Genomic DNA, 22,898 nt, shown 5'->3' on the forward strand with positions numbered 1-22,898 from the left:
ATGGCTTTGAGGCCCGTAACATTGTAGATGCCATGATGGCGGAGGCACTGCAGTACGTGAGACACCGTAGGAACAAGGGGTCTCGAGTTCGGGTCCATCATACGCAGTAGTTTATAGTATTTGTACTATGAATTTATTTTCAATTGTATTTTATTTTAACTAATTTCAATTTTATCGTGTAATTTGGATTTATTACTTCATTTTCTGCATATCGGTTGTATGGTCTAATTCATCGTAGTATACAATTATTATATCATCGATTTCATCTAAGCATCACTAAACAAACTTTAAATTTACTATCTTGTTAGATTACGGAGATACATCTTCAAATTCTATCTAATATAATTACAATTGAGATTAGTTTTTCTTCCAAACAATTACCAATACCGTGAACATATAGGAAGCGAGACACTAGGATGTACTAGTATCATTCTCATGTATCAAAAGTTAGTTCTAAAAAAACAGATTTATGAAAGTTAGTCAAGTTGATAATGATGCTACGTTGCCCCTCACACACAGCCTTTGCAGCAAGGAACCATACATAATAAAATAGGTTATTCTAGATAAATAAAAACTGTCACGTGATTTGTCCACGCTCACCCAACAAACATAATACCCCAAAGAAAATAATCACATTCACACGTCCTTTGCCTTTCACTATTTGCACCCCACCATTAACACAATTCACACGACCCATAAGAGAATGAGTGACAATATAAAAAGTAACAAGAACATGAAGAGAAAAAAAAAAGGAAAAGAGAAAGTTAGTGCTTGAAGAACTATGCTTTCTTAACTTTTTCCTTAGTTATTGCTACTACTTGCAACCAACCAACCCACAAAAATCCAATACAGAACAAAATTTTGAATAAATTTTTGTTTGTTTATAAACAAATCCAATGTCCTTTTCTCAAGATTGTGGATTAGTAATAGTAGTACTAAATTAACAAAATTTAATTAACAAATCGGATGAATTTATTTTATGACATAGATATAGGGATTGTAGTGGTCAAAGCTATAATGTATCTTGCTCCATTCTTTTTCAGTGGGATTCCCATCCTTTTCATGCTTTTCTTTGTAAACAAACAATATTTAATTGAAAGAGAAAGCTCTCATGATTACAGTCAGCAAAGCATAAACCCATTTTGCGCTGAAATTGTTTGCCAAAACCCAATACCATGGAAATTCCATTATGCTCTTGCTCAGTGGATTCCTGTATAGTTCCTGAATCTCGGTTCTATTCAATTATTAACTTCAAAATAAAAGCTTCTTTAATGGCTAGATTTGGTTTCTTGTAAGTATAAAAAAACCAGGATTGCTTCAGTTTGAATAATAAAGAAATTAATTATTATACCCAGGATTGCATAGCCAGTTAAATGATGCATATAAATATATTCAATTAGTATTAACTCCACACACAAAAAAACTTTCTTAATGTGTAGATTTAGTTTTAGTTTTATTTTAAATAATATGTATTATAAATATAATTTAATTGAAAATTAATTTTATTAAAATTGAATTTAAAATGTGAAATAAATTAAATTTAACTACATTTCCATTCATTAAATTACAAACTAAAAAAAACTGAAAATCATTTTGTTATAGATTTTTCTAAAATAAACTATTTTAGAAAACACTTTTATTATTTTAATAATATATTCTCCTTCCATCCTAAAGTATTAAAAAATGATTAAATTATAGTTTTAGTACTTTATTCCATCTGATTCATAAAATTAATTATTTATTTAAAATTTAAACAGTTTTTATCCCTTTTAATTTTTTTTGATATTTTTTGCACTATAAATGAGTGATGGGTAAATTATATATCTTAGCTTCAGTGTCAATTTTTTAAATTATACTTTTTAACTTTAATGTATTTCAAATGTTTATATATATATATATATATATATATATATATATATATATATATATATATATATAATATATATATATATATATATATATATATATATATATATATATATATATATATATATATATATATATATATATTTATATATATATGGTTTGTCAAATTTCAGAAATTACACATCATTTAAAATACATTTTATTTGTAAAAAAATAAGAGAATAAAACTGTTTGAATTTAAAATAGAAGGATTAATTTCGTGAATTAGATAAAATAGAGAATTAAAACTTTAATTTAACCAAAAAAATTTAGTATCAAATTATAAAAAAAATAACTTTTATCTTTTTAAGATAAAATTAACCATAAACTGCATTAAATTTTAAAAAACAACATCAAATTACTTTATCTCCTTTTTTCCATAATCAATAATCAATTAAAATTATTTATATATTTTTTTTATAAAACCATGTTTATGAAAAGTAATTTTTTATACTCAATTGGTTATATTTTGATTTTTAATAAATGTGATTTTTATATATATTAAGACGGAAGGAGTATTAAATATTTTTATAGTCATTTTGACAAAACAGTTATTTTTAATTTTAATTATATAAATATTTATTTAAAAGTTAAGAAATTTGAAAGGTCAAATCAAAATTAGTTGATAACCTTAACATAAAAAAAAAATTGGGCTAAAATGAGTTTTATCTCTTGCCAAAGAGAATTCGAACATTGGGTACCATTTATTTAGTCATGAACATGAACATGTGTATAGCTTCTTGAAATCACTCACTTTTACCACTCTATTGCCTGATATACATAATGCTTACTCTTTCAAAGAGAAAAAAACAAGATACATTTTATAGTTACATGATGGCCAAATTGCTTCCTCTTTAGGGTAATAATGGCAAGGCAACAACCATCAAATAATAAATGGCTAGTGTAACAATTTACAACAAAATAAATAAATAAAAGACCTTTAAGAAATTGCACACTGGAAATTCTCCAATTTCTTATACCTTCAAGAAACAAACAGAGAATTCCTAAGCATTAAATTACTATCAATTTTCTCTATTCACTAACAAAATTTTCTTTCAATTTACAAAACTGATCAAAATCAAAATGGCATAATATGAGTCGTTTTAGTGTCATACGAAGAAAGACACGACTTAGAATTAACACGAAATATCTTAAGCAAATCCACAGACATTTGACGAACATGTGGCGTGCAATTACTCTGCATCAGAAGTAAAATCTTCGTCAATCCGTTAGCTTTCGTAACTGCTTCTTGCGCTTTCTGATCACGAAACAAATAACAAACACTCCATAATATCGTAACCGCGTGCTCCGTCGCCACGGTGGAAACTTTTAATACTTTGTTTGCTATCGCCGCCACGCACGACGGCGCTTCGCATATCTCCGACCTCCCTTCCTTCGTCGATGACACCGTTTCAAGTAGTTTCAACACGTTCTCCGTCCCCGAAACGCTCAAGTTCGATGGTAGAAGGTTCGAGAATACTTTCACTGCTCCGTGATGAATCAATTTAGCTTTGTTCCGCTTCGGCGTCGAAATTGCCACCAGACACGAGAGTGAGTTCTCGATTAGGTTTACATCTTTCTCCGGCGTGATTAGATTGAGCAATTGAGATAATAAACCTTCTTTCTCCGCTATAAGAAGCTTCGATTCATTGTCATCGGCTATTGATTTCAAAACCCTAACCGATGCAATCTTCGATTCACAGCTTCCTTGTTTCAAAACAAGAAGCAAAGAATCTACACTCTCTCCTTCCCTCTCCTTCTGGTTCTTCAGAATCGACTCGCGATTCTCTATTTTACTCAGAACCAAATCCAACGCAATAACAACCTGTTCAAGCAATTCCACACTCCGTTCCACTCCACCGTCAACATTATCAAGAAAACCTACCAACAACGCCACGAAGCCTTCCGTTTTAGCCAGAAAAACACTATTCTCTTCGGAATCTTTAGCGAACCGTACGATTTTCTCAAGTGACTCGAACCGGTTCTCGCTACCGGACTCCAAATCGGTCAAAGCAACAAGTAGCTGATCACGTTTATCAAACGAGTCGCCGGAAAGATGAGAATCGGGCGAGTCGACTCGGTCGCGGACTGAATCGGACCAGATCTGGATGAGCCTCTGTAAGGTGCGGTTAGGTATGAAATCCTTTGTTTGAAGAATCTGCATAGTGGCCGGACAAGTATTGTTACCGTTATCCAGCCAGCGTTGGATGCTTGAACGGTCGTAAGTAACTCCGGTGCAGAGACTCACCGGAGATTTCATCACGTCAAGCGATATAGGACACCGGAATAAACTCGGAACCGTGATGTATAAATCGTCTCTCACCATCGTAACCGCCGTTTGGAAGCGCCGTAACTGACACTGAGAAAGAAATCTAAAAAGCAAATAAAAATAAAAAGTGTTCGTAAATTATGGTGAAGAAATTAAGAGAAGCAAGAGAGTGAGAAGACAAGAGAGAGTTTAAAGCGGAAAGAGAGAGATAGGGTCAAAGGTACGGTGACGTCATATTCTTACTTTAGAGTATTTATTTTCGCACTGAATATATTTTTATTTAGAGTGAACCGAATAATATTCGTTTGCTTGCGTTTTGGTCTTTGGTCAAAGAAAGAGTGGTTTGTTACTTTATTTGGTGGTATGGGGCCGTAGTCTGGTGCGTTGCTGGGGAAATATAGGAAGGAATGATGACCGTTGGATCCCACTGGTAGAGGGTGGTGGGGAAGTGAAGGGATAGGATTACTCAAAAAAGTGTATGGTGGTGGAGAGGTGGGGACCACAGTGAGAGAGGAAGAAGTGTTTTTAATTGAATTTAGTTGTTGTGGTGCGGGTGTGGGGGCCATATAGGATTCGAACGGTCGAGATGATTACATCATGGGTAAGTTGGGGGGAGTCCAACCGTGGACAGAGACAAGCAGCTGCGACTTTGCAACCTTCGTAGTGCAAGTGTGTATTGAGATCCGGATTCCCTCAATTTAGAAAAGTATACAATTATACTCCAATAATTTGAGGTATTTACCATAATACCCAATTAGACATAGTATATCCAATATGTATACGTATAAAATATTATCCTATAACTCATCCGATCTTATTTATAAGTAAAAAAAATAATTTTTTGAATTTAAATATAAGTAAATATTAATAAATCTAAGTATATTTAATGTATTTATTTCAAAAATATCTTTTTATTAATTATTAATATTAATAAAAAAATAATTTAATTAAGGGTATAGAAATAATTGTGTTGTTTCTGTCCAATGAAAATCAAGAAAATTATATGTATTTAATTATATTTATTAATAAATGCGAAATTTGTCTCTTTTTTTCTTCTAATAAATTAGACTGGAATAGTACCATATATAATTAGGATAAATGACACCGTGTCAAAATTAGTAACATAACAGTTCTGATAACTCTTTATCATATATTTGTATAACAAAATTCACAGTTTGATTGAAGTTATTATTCTATAGATTATATATATATATATATATATATATATATATATATATATATATATATATATATATATATATATATATATATATATATATATATAAAATTTAATATCAATCGAAAATCATTTGACATGTCTACGAGTTGTATAAAAACTAACGTCTTATAAATTTTTGTTAAAACCGCTCATTTTTATCGTTCTCTTTAACATATCAAATGAATTTTGATTGATTTGAAATTTTATATGATTGATATACATGATAATAGTTTTCAATCCAACGATAAATTTTATTATACGAATATAGATAAAAAATTATCGAATGTGTCATGTTGTTAATTTTAACATTTTAGTTTTATTTTATATATATATATATATATATATATATATATATATATATATATATATATATATATATATATATATATATATATATATATATATATATATATTTGATTTCCCTAATTCCTTAAATTTATATCATTTAAGATTTTGATGATCTCTTCCAATTTTGCACAGTTGACATTAATGATGGGTCAATGATACTATAGAGACACATTACATTTATTGAATTTTTTAATAAAAGTTTATTTATTTTCCAATTTAAGCAACTTCTTTCCAATTTATAAATTACTTTACCGTGTTTATTATTTCAATTCAAACGTTATGAAATTAAATATTTAACTTTAGAAGTTTTTTTTTAAATATCCAATTTTTAAAAAAAATAATCCAAAAATACCCTTTATTTCAAAAATATTACATTTTTGATCATTTTTTGTCATAATTTGGCCTTGGGCGCCACCCTAGTTGGCACCTACCCTTAAATTTAGGGCAAGTCGCCACTAGGATTGGCGCCTACCCTTGTTTCCATTTTTTTTCTTTTTTTTTTAAATTATTTTTAATATGTTTTTTTAATCTTTTTTAAGTTATTTTAAATTTATTAATTTATATTTATTATAAATTATATTAATTTATATTAATATATATATATATATATATAAATAATATTATTTATAAGATATATATATATATATATATATATATATATATTATATATATATATATATATATATATATATATATATAAATTTATTTATGAGTAAATAATATTATTTATTATTAAAATATATTATTTATATACATGTGAATAAATAATATTATGTATATATTTATAAAATATATATATATATAATATATATATATATATATATATATATATATATATATATATATATATATATATATATATATATATATATATATATATATATATATATATATATATATATATATTAATAAATAGAATATATTTATATTAAAATAATACACAAGACAAATATTATAAAGATATGATTAAAATGAATTATTAATTTGGGATTTATCACATATTATGCGGTCCCTGGTACGATCCGCACGGGGGATGTCTAACTACTCGTCTAGACGGTTCACGTGGTGGTGGTGCTTCCCTATTGCCACCCCTAGTCCTAACGCGTCCCCTTGCTGTTTGCCGTTGTGGTTGGGTCGAAGGCCCTTCAATGCTGTAGGAAAGGCGGGTGCCCTCTACGCCCTCAAAGCTTTGTCTCGGTGGGACAAACTGACTCCTGTTGGGTGCGCCCTCGAAATATGGCCTTTGGTAGTTGAGGGTTGAATCGGGTTGGCTAAAGAACAATGTCTGTTATGGTGTGTAGTAGTCTTGTTGGTAATCCTCTTGTATACCTGTGTCGGGGCTAAGTGGAGGACTGGAAGAGCCCGGGACATCGTCGTGATGGAAGTGTTGGGATTGGTGTTGGTGGGAGGATTGAGTTTGTGGTAGGTGTTTGGACTATTGATGGTGGTGGGAATGATGAGGTTGGTGTTGGTAATCTTCATGATATTGGGGTTGAGTTTGTGGTATGTAGTGTTGATTTGGTTGGGGGGTGGACATGTGTTGTGGTGGTTGTTGTTGGTAATACGGTGGTGGTGGTTGTTGTTGGTAATACGGTGGTGGTGGTGGTTGTTGTTGGTAATACGGTGGTGGTGGTTGTTGTTGGTAATATGGTGGTGGTTGTTGTTGTTGGTAATATTGTGGTGCTTGTTGTTGTTGGGAATATTGTGGTGGTTGTTGTTGTTGGAAATATGGTTGTTGCATTCGGGGATCGTCCAAATAGAACGGGTCAGACACAATCATTTCTGGATTTGTATTTGCTCTATACCAATCCACATATTCCCTTGTCGGCTTCATTTCGTTGGGCGCCACCGGAAATTGTAGAACATAGTGGGCACGGTCTTTCCACATTTTACAGAACTCCTTTGCAAATTCCTTCCAATTTTGGGCATACCACTGGTGGCTGACTTTTTTAAGATGCCAAGGTTCCAAATACATTGGGGGGCCTAGGATTTCTTGATGCATTCCGAATTGCAGTTTGACACGGTCACTTTGGTGCATCTCCACAGTGGTGAACCGCATTATAGCCGTTTTTACTGTCCAAACAGCTGCATCTTCGGGGTTGGGTTGATGTTCCAATCCCAAATATGGCCTCCAAATAAACTGCAAAGAAATAAGTAAATATGTTATTTATTGAGAATGCTTGATATTAATAAATTAGTTAGAAGATGAGTGATTTAGTGGTAATACATCTTGTGCTCGGAGACGATCCAAGAGTTGACGATAAAATATTATTTTATTTTTCGGGGTAAGACTGTAATCTAGTCCGGTTGTAATGAACCTAAACAAAAAAAGATAAATAATATTATTTACAAATATTTATAGAATAAATATACAAAATAAAATAACATCATAAATTTACCTAGTTGCGTAAGGGAAGGAGTAGACGTTAGGATTTTCTGGGGCTAGCCTCGGCAATCTCCACCACCCCCATGTTTGGAGCAAAAAAGCACATCCAGAAAATGTACAATGGTCATTTTGTGCATTTTTACACAAAGAGCTATATAGGAAAGCCAATACAGCAGAACCCCAATTATACGTGCTTATTCTGTCAATGTCCTCGAGCAAACTCAAGTACATAAAGTTTATGCTATTTCCCGTGCCTTCGGGAAATAACAAGTTCCCAAACAATAACATAATGTAAAACCTTGTTTTTATGATTTTTTCTTGTTCGGACGAATCCTCAGTCAAATTTATAGAGTCGTGGTAGAATTGGAGGCTCGATAGTTTAATACCCTGGCCCCTTGCTTTTGCAGATCCCTCACCCTCGACCAGATCTACGCCCAACATTTGAACACATAGCTCGTTGGGCTGTTGAACATTTCAAGTCACAAGCTTACCATCTATTCGAAGACCCAAAAGCATGTACACGTTCTCTTGTGTGACGGTACATTCACCGATTGGTAGGTGAAAAGTGTGTGTCTCTGGTCTCCAACCTTCACACAAAGCAAGAATAAATTTCACATCAATAGTGGCATTTACCACATGCATAACATGACTGAACCCCGCACGCTCTATGTAAGGTACGCACCATGGGTCTGGATAAGGCATAGGGTGTGAACGTTGACGAAATTTCTTAGGATCCTTTAAAAACAAACAATATAAACAATCATTAGATTGGACTTGTTGATTCTAAGTGTTGGCAGCAATTTTGGTAAAACAAAGAGTGTTCACAAGATGTCATGTGTGATGTCTTAACATGAGATATCCTATGTACCTGCTGGAGTTGAAGAACATATGCAAGCAGGATTGTTTCAGAATGCCACTTACAATGTTAAGGCTTCTGATATTGGATGTACCTGCTGGAGCTAAATTGGAAGACATATGTTGCAGAATTGTTTCAGTTGACATACTCATTGTCATGGTAACTGATATGGTTGTACCTGCTATAAAAGGAAACTGGATTATGCAGGATTTTTCCAGATGTCAGACCCGATGTCATGACATCCTGTCCACAGAACATTCAGTGTGAATGTCTGGTGTTTTGTGATTGCACAGTTGGTGGCAATCATTGGTTGATTGAATATATGGCTAGCTGGCGCATTCTATCAGGGATATCAACCAGATCTGTTTATTTTCCAAGGAGATCTTTACAGCCGATATGAAAAGATTTGATTGGAAAATATATTTAGGGTTTTCAAGTTGTCCAATGTTTCTATAAAAAGGGACTTAGAAAACCTGATTTTACACACAACCAAGATTGAGCGAAATTTAGAGAGAGAGCTAGGGTTTGTGTTTGTAGGTCATTCAAGTCATCCATTGATGATTGAATTGGGCTGATTTGTCTTCTTGATCAAAGCTTTGAAGCAAGATCAAGAGTGTGTCTTCTTGATTGAAACTGTGAAGTAAAATCAAGAATATTGTAATTGAAAAGTATTTTCTTTTCACAAGGGATTGTTGTTTAAGATCACGGGTTTGTGATTGTAAGGGAAGTGAGTGGGTTCTCATATCTAAGAGTGCTTAGGTAGAAATTGCGCGGGTAGAGATTAGGCGAGAAAGACTGTAACTTTGTGAAGTGTACGGATAGTCTTTGAACTAATTCTATTTTAGTGGATTTCCTTCCTGGCTTGGTAGCCCCCAAACGTAGGTGAGTTGCACCGAACTAGGTTAACAATTGCTTGTGTTTTTGCTTTACCATTCTGTTTCTGTTTATCCATTGTTTATAACCAGACATCAGTGTGTGACATTACCTTCGACATCTTATATTTGATACCAGAATTTCAATTGGTATCAGAGCAGGCACCCTGCTCTGGTTCTGGGTGAGATCTAGGGGCAATACTTTCTGGTACAATGGAAAGAGATGGAGGATCTGTTCATAGGCCACCAATCCTGGATGGTTCTAACTATGACTATTGGAAACCTAGAATGGTAGCGTTTTTAAAATCCCTTGATAACAAGGCTTGGAAAGTTGTCTTGACAGGATGGGTGCACCCTGTAGTCACTAAAGAAGGAGAAGCCACTACTGAAAAGAAGCCTGAAGAACAATGGTCCAAGGAGGAGGATGATCTTGCTCTTGGAGACTCTAAAGCCTTGAATGAAATATTCAATGGTGTAGACAAGAATATTTTCAGGCTGGTAAATAACTGTGAAGTGGCCAAAGATGCTTGGGACATTCTCAAGACCACTCATGAAGGCACCTCTAGGGTAAAGATGTCTAGACTTCAGCTGCTCACCTCCAAGTTTGAAAACTTAAGGATGAAAGAAGATGAAAACATTCATGAATTCCACATGAGTATCCTTGAGATAGCTAATGCCTCAGGAGCCCTGGGAGAGAAGATGACAGATGAAAAGTTGGTGAGAAAAATACTTAGGTCACTTCCTAAGAGATTTGCAATGAAGGTGACTGCCATAGAAGAGTCTCAAGACATCTCCAACATGAGGGTAGATGAGTTAATTGGCTCTCTCCAAACCTTTGAGATGGGATTGATTGAGGGAACTGAAAAGAAAACCAAGAGCATTGCCTTTGTTTCCAACACAGAAGAGGAAAACAGTCAAGATGTGGATAAAGAGTGGGCAAATGAAGTTGCTATGCTGGGGAGACAGTTTAACAGATTGTTAAAGAAAATGGATGTCAGATCCAAGGCAAATGCCAAGAGCATCGCGTCTGACATCAGTAAATCCAACAATGCTGGAACAAAAGCAAGAGCAGATGAGAAGCCCAAAGAAGGAAAAGAGGTTCAGTGCTATGAATGTGATGGGTATGGACACATCAGGTCTGAATGTGGGACCTACCTTAAGAAACAGAAGATGAGTCTTGCTGCCACATGGTCTGATGAGAGTGATACTGAAGAGGCTGCAAATCTTGTGACTGCTTTGACAGGAAGATGGGAATCTGATGAAGAGTCAAGTGATGGTGAAGTAATCTTTGAGGAATTGGCCTCTACCTACAGAGAGCTGTGTCAGAAAAGTGTTGAACTGAACAAGCAGTCTTTAAATCAAGAAAAAGACATAACTCAACTTGAGAATGAGAAGGTAGAATTCTTGGAAACCATCTCCAAATTGAAAACAGAAGTTGTGGCTCTAAAGGTCAAGCTAGATGAAGATCAACAAGTTGAGAGTCAGAAGATAGTCCAACTGGAGAAAGAAAAAGCAGAACATGTGGAAACTATCCTCAAGCTAAAGACTGAAGTTGTGCTCTTAAACTCAAAACTAGAAGAGACAACCAAGTATGTAAGGATGTTGAACAATGGATCTGACTCCTTAGACAAGATTCTTCAAACTGGACAAAGTACAGGAGTCAAATCTGGATTAGGGTTCCATAAAACCAAGGCTGAAAGCAGCTACACTGGCTGCAAACCTCAAGCTAAACCTAAATGCAGCAATAGTAAGAGCAGTTCCAAGATGTCACATCATATGTCACACCATCAGAAGAAAGAACAGCAAAAATACAAACACCTAAGATGGAGATGTCATTACTGTGGGAAATTTGGACACTCAATGGCCTTCTGCTATAAGCTGTATGGTTACCCTACCCACCTTCATCAGCAACAGCAGAAGAGAAAACAACAGTATGGCAAGCACCAAAGATGGAGATGTCATTACTGTGGGAAAGCTGGACACTCTAAGTCTTCCTGTTATAAGTTGTATGGTTATCCTAGCCATGGTCATCAACAAATCCACTATCAACCCAGACCCAAATATCACAGGCCTATCAACAAGAAGCAATGGGTGCCTAAGACTAATGTTCTAAGTCTAATAGCTCACAAAGAAGAGTGGTATTTTGATAGTGGATGCTCTAGACACATGACTGGGAACTCAGACCTGATAACTGATCTTCACCCTCATGACTTAAGCTATGTAACCTTTGGTGATGGAGCTAAAGGTGAAATAAAGGGGATAGGCAAGCTTGAGTGCCCTGGAGCTCCTAAACTTGACAATATTCTTCTGGTCAAGGGCCTGACTTCAAATTTAATAAGCATCAGTCAGCTAGGGGCTCAAGGTCTGAGTATCATCTTCACTAAAACTGAATGTCTGATTGTGAACAAAGACAGTGAAGTAATTGTGAAAGGAATCAGGACCAACAACAACTGCTACATATGGAGCTCTCAAATGGATAATCCCTCTAAGATAAGCACAGCTGCAAGAAGAATCTTCAAGGGAAAGGAAAAGTGTCAGATAAGGATACCTAACCTCAAGGAAGAAAAGGTCATGATGGCCCAAACACCTGAACATATGACTGGTGGTATGAAGTCTGAAGGTAGTGAGAGCCTTGCTGGAACTGAGACACAAGGAACTATGTCAGTTGAAAACAACAATGCTCAACCAGGGTGGATGAAACTACTGAGCATTATCTACAATGTCACATTCGATGCTATGACATTGTATTATGACAACCTGACTGCAAAGGATATGTATAATGAAAAGGGAAAATTAGGGGCTTAGTTTCTTGAGAAAATATGGCAATTAATGAGGAGTGGAAAAGGCAACAAGAATATTGGCTGCCCAATAAAAAGAAAAAGCCACATTACTAATGAACCATCTCTTAGTATTGGAAATAGCACACTCTTCCTGAACACAATCAAACTCCTCAAAGAACCTCTGCTAGGGCAAAGAAAGTTTTCTCAAAAGTTCAACAACATGTCTCAACATCCGTCAACATCTAGCTCAAAATCCTTTCATACTAGAACTTCCTCCATGGAATTTTTAGATGAAGATTTGATGGAAGTAACTCCTCTGCGTATGATACCAGGTAACGTTCCAAGCGCAACTTCCATGGCTAAAGCCAAGCAAGGTAACACTCTTGAAAAATCACCTGAGGACATGCACTCTACTGATCGCATCATTAGAAACCTAGTTACTAGCATACTGAACGAAGAGCATGGAGTTAAGGACACTTTTACCCCTCTGTCCAGAAGGGAACCCTCACCTGAGGTAGAAAGCCAAGCTGAGAAAGATGATAACTCATCTAAAACAGAAAAGGAAGTAGCTGCTGAGGGTCTGTGTTCTCTTGGAAAAAACTTACCTAGTATGTCCCCTGATACTGCTCAGAAGATTGAGGAAGAAGGGTCTGAGGAAGAAGATGACACGTTGGTCAGTCTTGTGAAAACAAGTGTAGCTAATAGACTGAGAAAGAGGAAGAGTATGGCTGAGATAAGGACAAGTAGGAAAGAGAAAAGGGTTGCTGGTATAGGTCCCTCCAAATCTTGGAGTAAAGTAGAGGTCAGGAAGAAGAAAGACAGTGAAAGTTCTGAATCTAATGAGGATGTTGAAGACGATGTTCCAGACATCTCCTCTGACAAAAGAAAGGCTGTAAAGAAGTCTTCCAACAAAGTAGCTACTGAGCACCTAGACAAATGGAGGTTTGTCACTCAAAGAAGGGTAGCAGTTGAAAGAGAGTTGGGGAAAGAGACTGTTGAAGTGAAGGAAGTAATGGAGTTAATCAAGGTAGCTGGTCTTATGAAAACTGTGACTGCTCTGCCTCAATGCTATGAAGGGCTAGTCAAAGAATTCATTGTAAACATTCCTGATGAGAGTTATGGAAAAAGCAGCAGGGAGATCTGCAAAGTGATTGTTAGGGGCAAATGTGTGAAACTTTCACCAACCATCATCAACAAGTTCCTAGGGAGAGGAACTGATGGAGGGGTGGATCTAGAGGCCACAGATAATGAGATTTGTAGGATGATTACAGTTGGCCAAGTTAAGGAATGGCCCAGTAGAAAATACCTTTCAGCTAGTAGACTAACTGTCAAGTATGCCATCTTGCATAAGATTGGTTCTGCAAATTGGGTACCTACTAATCACATTTCTACCATCTCCATTGCTCTTGGGAGGATCATTCATGCCATTGGAACTAAGATAAACTATGATTTTGGCAAGTTCATATTTGAACAAACCATTAGACATGCTTCTACAAATGCTGTGAAGTTACCCATTGTCTTTCCCTCTCTTATCTGTGGGATCATCCTGAGTCAACAACCAGGAATCCTGAGTACAAGTGATATTCCAAGCAAGAGAAAAACCCCTCTGTCCATTCATATGTCAATGATGTCATGACATCTGCCAGAAGGGAGTCTACAGCTAAAGGAAGCTTGATTGACCAACTGAAAGAGACCTGCAAGGAATTGGACAATGGGATAAAGGTGGCAAAGGCTAGAAAAGAGGCTTTAGAAGTTCTTATCTGTAGCCTGGAGAAGGAAGAAGTAGAAAAGGCTGGGAAGGACTCAACTACAAGATCAAAATCCCAATCCAGTGGAAGTTCTGGAAGCTCAGAAAGTTCTGAAGGTACAGGTGAAGATGAAGATGAAGGTGAAGAAGATACTTCTTCTGACTAATTGTCCCTGGATGTATTGAAGACTTGGAGGGGTGCTGGAAGGGATGGTGGAAGTTGCTGCTGTTTGGAAAGCTGATGTTCCTTCTGTTTTTTGTATTTTGTGGCAGTCCTCATGATGCCTGTTATGTAATATTAAGGGCTCTTAATGAGTTCCTTGAATTTGTTCATTGTCTCAGCTTTTTGCTGTGCATAATGATGTTGTGTACTTCCTGAATTTTTGTTTTAACATGCTTAATGTTATAACATCTGTTTTCACTTCTCTGCTAGACTAATAGACATTTATTTTGTCTGATTGGTCGCCTTTGGTCAATTTTGACTAAAAAGGGGGAGAAGTGCTTGATATGGAAGTTGGATGTGGCTGATCAGAAGGACAACTATTATTGAAAGAGGTGCACAAGTGCTGATGTTGTAGCAGATGTCAATATGACATTCTGGCTGGTACAGGTGCTGGAGTTACAGTAGCTGTTATTTGATGAATGCACAAATTTAGGGGGAGAAGAAGTACCCTGGTGCATTGTGCATTTGTGTGTCTTACTAGTTGCATCCATAACTAGTAATTCTGATTGTTGCACAGATTTAGGGGGAGGAGAAGTACCCTTGTGCATGTGTGTAGTACTAGTAGCCATAACTAGTAATTGTTTTTTGCTTCTGATGCTGATTAAACTACTGGTATGTGGTTTAACTGCTGATAGTTTGCCTTGTGAACAAAAAGGACAGATATATGTTTTAGCCAAAATTTGCCAAAGGGGGAGTTTGTTGATTCTAAGTGTTGGCAACAATTTTGGTAAAACAAAGAGTGTTCATAAGATGTCATGTGTGATGTCTTAACATGAGATATCCTATGTACCTGCTGGAGTTGAAGAACATATGCAAGCATGATTGTTTCAGAATGCCACTTACAATGCTAAGGCTTCTGATATTGGATGTACCTACTGGAGCTAAATTGGAAGACATATGCTGCAAGATTGTTTCAGTTGACATACTCATTGTCATGGTAACTGATATGGCTGTACCTGCTATAAAAGGAAACTGGATTATGCAGGATTTTTCCAGATGTCAGACCCGATGTCATGACATCCTGTACACAGAACATTCAGTGTGAATGTCTGGTGTTTTGTGATTGCACAATTGGTGGCAATCATTGGTTGATTGAAGATATGGCTAGCTGGCGCATTCTATCAGGGATATCAACCAGGTCTATTTATTTTCCAAGGAGATCTTTACAGCTGATATGAAAAGATTTGATTGGAAAATATATTTAGGGGTTTCAAGCTGTCCAATGTTTCTATAAAAAGGAACTTAGAAAACCTGATTGTACATACAACCAAGACTGAGCGAAATTGAGAGAGAGAGCTAGGGTTTGTGTCTGTAGGTCATTCAAGTCATCCATTGATGATTGAATTGGACTGATTTGTCTTCTTGATCAAAGCTTTGAAGCAAGATCAAGAGTGTGTCTTCTTGATTGAAACTGTGAAGTAAAATCAAGAATATTGTAATTGAAAAGTATTTTCTTTTCACAAGGGATTGTTGTTTAAGATCATGGGTTTGTGATTGTAAGGGAAGTGAGTGGGTTCTCATATCTAAGAGTGCTTAGGTAGAAATTGCACGGGTAGAGATTAGGTGAGAAAGACTGTAACTTGGTGAAGTGTACGGATAGTCTTTGAACTAATTCTATTTTAGTGGATTTTCTTCTTGGCTTGGTAGCCCCCAGACGTAGGTGAGTTGCACCGAACTGGGTTAACAATTGCTTGTGTTTTTGCTTTACCATTCTGTTTCTGTTTATCCATTGTTTATAACCAGATATCAGTGTCGTGACATTACCTTCGACATCTTATATCTGATACCAGAATTTCAGGACTTTTAAAAAATAAATTGTAAACATACGAAAGAGGCAATGCTCAAGAAAAACTTACGAATGAGGCAATGTTTGCCCTAGTGCCTCTGTGTTCTTGGCCCATGGTAAGAAGAGACATGATTGCAATGTAGAACGAAGCTTGGTGGATGAGAAGTTTCGCCGGAGTTCTCTGAATGAAAGTGTTAGTGGTTGATGAAAACTTTCAAGAATGACCTTATATTTATAACCGTATTCAAATAGTATGAATATGCAAAAATGTGACACGTGTAAGGCATGCGTGGGAATCTTGCAGACTAGGTGCAGGCTAGGTGGATAGGTTGGCATGCATTGGTACAAATTAAGTTGCACTTGTCTTGTCTAGGGGAAGGATTGGTGGTAGTGTTGCATGCAAAGATGTGACATGTGTAAGGCATGCGCGGGAATCTTGCAGACTAGGTGGTGAATACATTTGATGGATAGGCATGCGTGGGAATCTTGCAGACTAGGTTCAGGCTAGGTGCAGGCTAGGTGGATAGGTTGGTATGCATTGGTACAAATTAGGTTGCACTTGTCTTGTCTAGGGGAAGGCTTGGTGGTAGTGTTGCATGCAAAGATGTGACACATGTAAGGCATGCGCGGGAATCTTGCAGACTAGGTGGTGAAGACATTTTTAGAAAAATAGGGTACTCGGATGCTTTGAATATTATTTTAGTAAAACAGTTTTAGAAAGTTTAAATTGGTTTTTAATTCAATTTAGTTAATCAGGTTGTTTAAAATAAATAATTAAGCTTAAATAAGATTGAATATTATTTTAAACACATAATGGAAAAATGAGATAGTTTAACTTTTGAATAACATTGTATCCTGCATATTCTATCAGTCTTTCCGTTGATGAAGTAAAGAACAGTAACTGAAAATTCAGAGTTGTCATTGTTGTTTGAGAAGTTAAACTTTTCGCTATAGAGTTATTCACTTTCAATTCGCACATGAAGACGAAGCTAATGTTGGTGCAAGCAAAGCTAAAGCCGAGACAACATATTTGAAAAGGCATGCGTGGGAATCTTGCAGACTAGGTGGTGAAGACATTTGATGGATAGGCATGCGTGAGAATCTTGAAGGCTAGGTGCAAGCTAGATGCAGGCTAGGTGGATAGGTTAGCATGCATTGGTACAGATTAGGTTGCACTTGTCTTGTCTAGGGGAAGGCTTGGTGGTAGTGTTGCATGCAAAAATGTGACACGTGTAAGGCATGCGTGTGAATCTTGCAGACTAGGTGGTGAAGACAATTGATGGATAGGCATGCGTGAGGAAGGCTTGGTGGATGTGTGAGTATAAGTATTCACACAAATTTTCACAAAGGTATTCACAAAATCTTCACAATATCTTCACATATATCTTCACAATATCTTCACAAAATCTTCACATATCATGGCATCTTCATCACAATACAAAATCAAAGCTCACGTGAATGGTGAGACTTATGAATGTGATATGTCTGGCTTCCTATTTAGACACACCGATTGCACTCGTTTTTGTCTAAATAGAGGAGCTGACTTCTCTTATCTGAAAAAAAAAGATTGAGTCCAAACTTAGACAACCTGTGTCCCAAATTTTTTATCAACAACCTTTTTTTTCTGAGAATAACTCAGTCAGGTTTTATAAGTCATTGATTCAAAATGACATGGAGGCACAATACATGTTTCGTAACCATGAGTATTCTGGTTACGACTTTATAGTGTTGTACATTGTGTTGGAACAATTTCAACCAACTCAGAATATTCAGTCACAGGTTATTGATCCTGTGGTTGATGACGAACAAGACGTTGAACACCCCGTTGAAGACGATGTCGTTGATGATGCAAAAGACGTGGTTGATGACTTGGTGAACCGTGATTCCGAAGACGAAGACCAAGTACAAATACCTATAGCGCAACGGTACTCACCGTCTGCGCACTTCACAACCCTTAACTTGGGCGAGGATGAGCCCTCGTCAGATATGTTCTACAACCCATATATGAGGTCTGATGAGAAGTTAAAGAAGGGTGACCAATTTCGGACCAAGGAAGAGTGTCTGTTAGCAATAAAAAACTGGCACTTGAAAAACTGTGTTGACTACGATGTTAACAAATCAAACCCGGAAAGATACGTTATTTTATGCAAAAACCCGGAGTGTGGGTATAGGTTGATGGCATCGTACAAGAAGAAACATAATGCGTGGGTGATAGGGTCCATTTCTCAAGCTCACACGTGCGTCAACACAAAATGGCACAGGATCATCGCAAACTTAGCCATGATATGATCTGCCATTCCATAATACCTCTTGTTGAAGCTGACCCGTCAATCAAGGTCAAAACTATTATCTCCCATTGTGTTGCTGTTTTCAAATATACACCGTCGTACATAAAGCCTTGGTTAGCGAAAACCAAGGCAATTGAACTGGTATACGGTAATTGGGAGGAATCATACAAACAACTTCTACGCTACCTGGCAGCACTACATTTGTATTCACCTGGGACGATTTTTATAATGGAGACCTTGCCGGCACAATCCCCTGACGGAACTCGTCTAGAAGGTAATGGAATATTCCATAGACTTTTCTGGACATTCCGTCCCTGCATCATCGGTTTCACATTCTGCAAGCCACTTATTCAAGTCGATGGAACTTGGCTGTATGGAAAATACAAAGGATCGTTACTGATGGCGGTTGCACAAGATGGAAATTCTAATATTTTCCCAATAGCCTTTGCATTGGTAGAAGGAGAAACGGCTGCTGCTTGGAGTTTCTTCCTTAAGAATCTCCGAACGCACGTGACTCCACAAGCTGGCATCTGTGTGATTTCTGACAGGCACGCTTCTATAGACAGTGCATACAATAATCCAGCAAATGGTTAGCATGACCCCCCGTCTACGCATGTCTACTGCATTAGGCATATTGCTCAAAATTTTGTGCGGGAGTTCAAAGATAATTTCTTGAAGCAAAATTTGATAAACGCGGGGTATGCATTAAACCAACCTGGATTCCAATACTACCGCCGGGAAATAGTGTTGGCAAATTCTGATGCAGGGAGGTGGATCGATAATATTGACAGAGCAAAGTGGACTAGGTCATACGACGATGGGGTGAGGTGGGGCCACATGACAACAAATCTTGTGGAATCAATGAACGGCGTCTTTAAGGGCATACGTAACCTCCCGGTAACCGCTTTGGTGAGTGCGACCTATTTTCGGATGGCAACGTTGTTCGTAACAAGAGGGAAGCGCTGACATGAAGTGTTATAGACGAGTCAAGTATATAGTGATGCCTGCATGAAGTTTATGAGGCAGGAATCTGCCAAAGCCAACAGCCATCGGGTTACGGAATTCGACCGCCATGGCCACACTTTTAGTGTCAAGGAAACAATTGACCACAACCAGGGGCTGTCCAGACAAGAGTATAGGGTCCTAATACCAGACTGTTGGTGCGACTGTGGTCAATTTCAGGCCTATCGTATGCCTTGTTCCCATGTCATTGCAGCGTATTCACACAGCCACTTCGATGCATTGTCGCTAGTGTCTCCCATCTACAAAGTTGCAACATTGCTAAATGTATACGACAATCCCTTTCCGGTGGTAGCATTGGAGGCATATTGGCCAGAGTATGACGGGGAAATTGTTTGGCACAACGAATCGATGCGGCAGAATAAAAGTGGTCGCCCAAATAGCAGGCGCATTAGAACTGAAATGGACGTCGCAGAGAAAATGCAGAGGAAGTGTAGCATATGTAGATAACTAGGGCATAATAAGAACAAATGTCCATATCGTGGATCTAGTTCCACAACATAGTTTTCATATTCATAACTTTGTGTACCAATGCTATTTATCAATAAAGTTTACTTTTTATTCCAAATAGAAGATGACACTGGAACAACAAACACAAACATCTAACATTACAATACCAATTACTAAAACAAAAACAAATACTGGAACAAGAACAAGTACTAAAACAAGAACAAATACTAGAACAATAACAAATACAACAACAACAACACAAACAACCATTAAAATCTAGGAAATTACAACAGTTAACACTATGTTGTCTGATCCATGCATCATTTGGGTGCAATCAATGTCGCTTTCAACTTCAACCACGAACATACCGTTTCTCCAGTTTCAAATGAGATACTTCTTCTAAGCCTCTGAATCCTTCTGATGACTTCACCAGGTTCGTAATCTCCCTCTAACCAAGACATCAAGGACCTTTTTAGTTGGTCCAAATGGATGTTCCAAATTTTCATCTCCATTGGGGGTTTCACATGCGAGAAAATAACATGCCCATCCCTTTTTAAGATTACTGGTTCAGGATCCGGCCGCCTTGATGATGTTCGCTGCCATGACGACGGTCTGGGGGATGCCATGAACTCAACTTGATAGAGAAAGTGATAGGAAATAGTGGTGAAGAAAATGCAAGGAAATAACACTTTATTTATAGGAAAAGATCTAGGTTGTACACCAATGTACTTAACCCTAATTAGTGTCGCACTTGATTAATTAGTGTCGCACTTGATCAATAAACCCTAATTATAATTGATTAATTAACCCTAACATGATTAACCCTAATTCTCCCAAAAATTTATAAATAATATTAATTACTTATAAATTAAATTAATATATATATATATATATATATAAATTAATATATATATATATATATATATATATATATATATATATATATATTGTAAATAACATTATTTATATATATGTATTAATATAAATTAATATAATTTATAATAAATATAAATTACTAAATTTAAAATAATTTAAAAAAGATTAAAAAAAATATATTAAAAATATTTTTTTAAAAACTAAAATAGAAACAAGGGTAGGCGCCAACTAGGGTGGCGCCCATGACCAAAATAGGGCAAAAAAAAAAATTCAATTTTATAATTTTTTTGAAATAAAGGGTATTTTTGGATTTTTTTTTTAAAAATTGAATATTTAAAAAAAAACTTCTTAACTTTAACCACATTTCTGCAAAATACAAGAGGAACCCTAGTCGCTTCTTTTCACTTTTTCTCTTCATCTTTTGCAAATTATCCAATAACACTCAAACTCCAAAAGAATTAAAATATCTACTAAAAATTAGTCAAACCCCATATTATCTTCTTTCGACCAGGAAGATTTCACCCGTAATAGTTTCCTTGTCATTTCACTTCATTTCAATCTCAGTAGCAATGTTTTCATTTTGACATGATTCAGATTAGATAAACCAAAATACACCCGATAACAGCATTGCATCATTCGAATTTAAACACTTAATACACAAATACAGCTTTCAACGATCAAATAGGACCGAACATTGAAACCAATACACATACTTACATTTCTGAAAAGAGAGTCCAATAAAATCTTAGCATCAGGAGTTGCTATATTGGTGCGTTGTCAGCAGAAAGTTACAATCCAGTCTAGAAATTTTGGGGTTAAATACAGTGAAAATTGTGAAAATTGAAGTAGAAAGATTTGGGATAAAATTTGGAGATGAGAAAACAAGGTTGAAAGAGTGTCTTGTAACCGGGGAGAGATTTGGGACACAGTGAAAGAGTGTCTTATATATGAATATTTGCATGAATATAAATATTTCAATTTTTTTATAACTCGTGTTTGGAACACAGTGAAAGACAAAATTCATGTTTTTATCTAGTCTTATATTATATATTTTATTCTATCTTATTATCACTTTCTACATTAGAGAGTACAAGAAAAATTATCTCTCATATTTTTCACCAAATCAAACACATGTTATAAATATAAATATTAATATTCATGCAAATATAGACTTGAGTATAAAATATAGACTCGAGTATAAGAATTTTTTCAATATGGAATTTGGTATGAAAACGTATAGTATAGTATAGTAACTACTCGTTGCCATCCCTAGACAGCATAACTTTTTAAAATCTAACTGAGATGCCAAACCTCTGCCTGGTTAATTTGTTCATTTATTTGGGATAAATTGGTTAAATTACAAATTGCTCAAAGTATTTTTTTTATACAAACTTTGTGTTGAATAGTAAAATAAAAACAAATTCGATTTTGTTATATGGTGAATAGCCCGGTGCCCTCGTTCAACTAAATAATACAATTTAATATTATATTATTTTTTAAAATTAAAAATGTGTCATTTAATTTAGTTGAGTATCAATATCCTAATCCAATTAAATAATACAATTTAATATTATATTATTTTTTAAAATTAAAATTATTTTATTTAAAATAAATAAAAAATTTAAATTAATTTCTATTAAAATTATTGATACTCATTCAAAAATTTTGAGTGCCAAAGAGTTTACTTTTGTTATATATATATATTGTCCGTCTATTTATTGTGTTTGATTTCTCAGTTTCATGACAAGTGGTGTCTATTGGAGAAATTGAGTTAAGTTTACAAGTGAGCATCGTGGATTTTAAATGGGATATGAAACAGTATTCTAAAGACAACGATTTCAGATTTTGGAAAGTGAATACGCAAGTTATCTTA

At 35.6% G+C, this 22,898-nt stretch overlaps 1 protein-coding gene across 1 annotated transcript; it reads right to left on the reverse strand.

The window, feature by feature from the left end:
- Positions 1-2,853: 2,853 nt before the first annotated feature.
- LOC127105154 (U-box domain-containing protein 27) lies at positions 2,854-4,607 on the reverse strand. The gene has a single exon (XM_051042313.1). It carries the CDS (start codon positions 4,229-4,231, stop codon positions 2,984-2,986), a length of 1,248 nt encoding a protein of 415 aa, XP_050898270.1. The 5' UTR covers positions 4,232-4,607; the 3' UTR covers positions 2,854-2,983.
- Positions 4,608-22,898: the final 18,291 nt, after the last annotated feature.

The sequence above is a fragment of the Lathyrus oleraceus genome, chromosome 7 (genome assembly GCF_024323335.1).
Source record: "Lathyrus oleraceus cultivar Zhongwan6 chromosome 7, CAAS_Psat_ZW6_1.0, whole genome shotgun sequence".
NCBI lineage: Eukaryota > Viridiplantae > Streptophyta > Magnoliopsida > Fabales > Fabaceae > Lathyrus > Lathyrus oleraceus.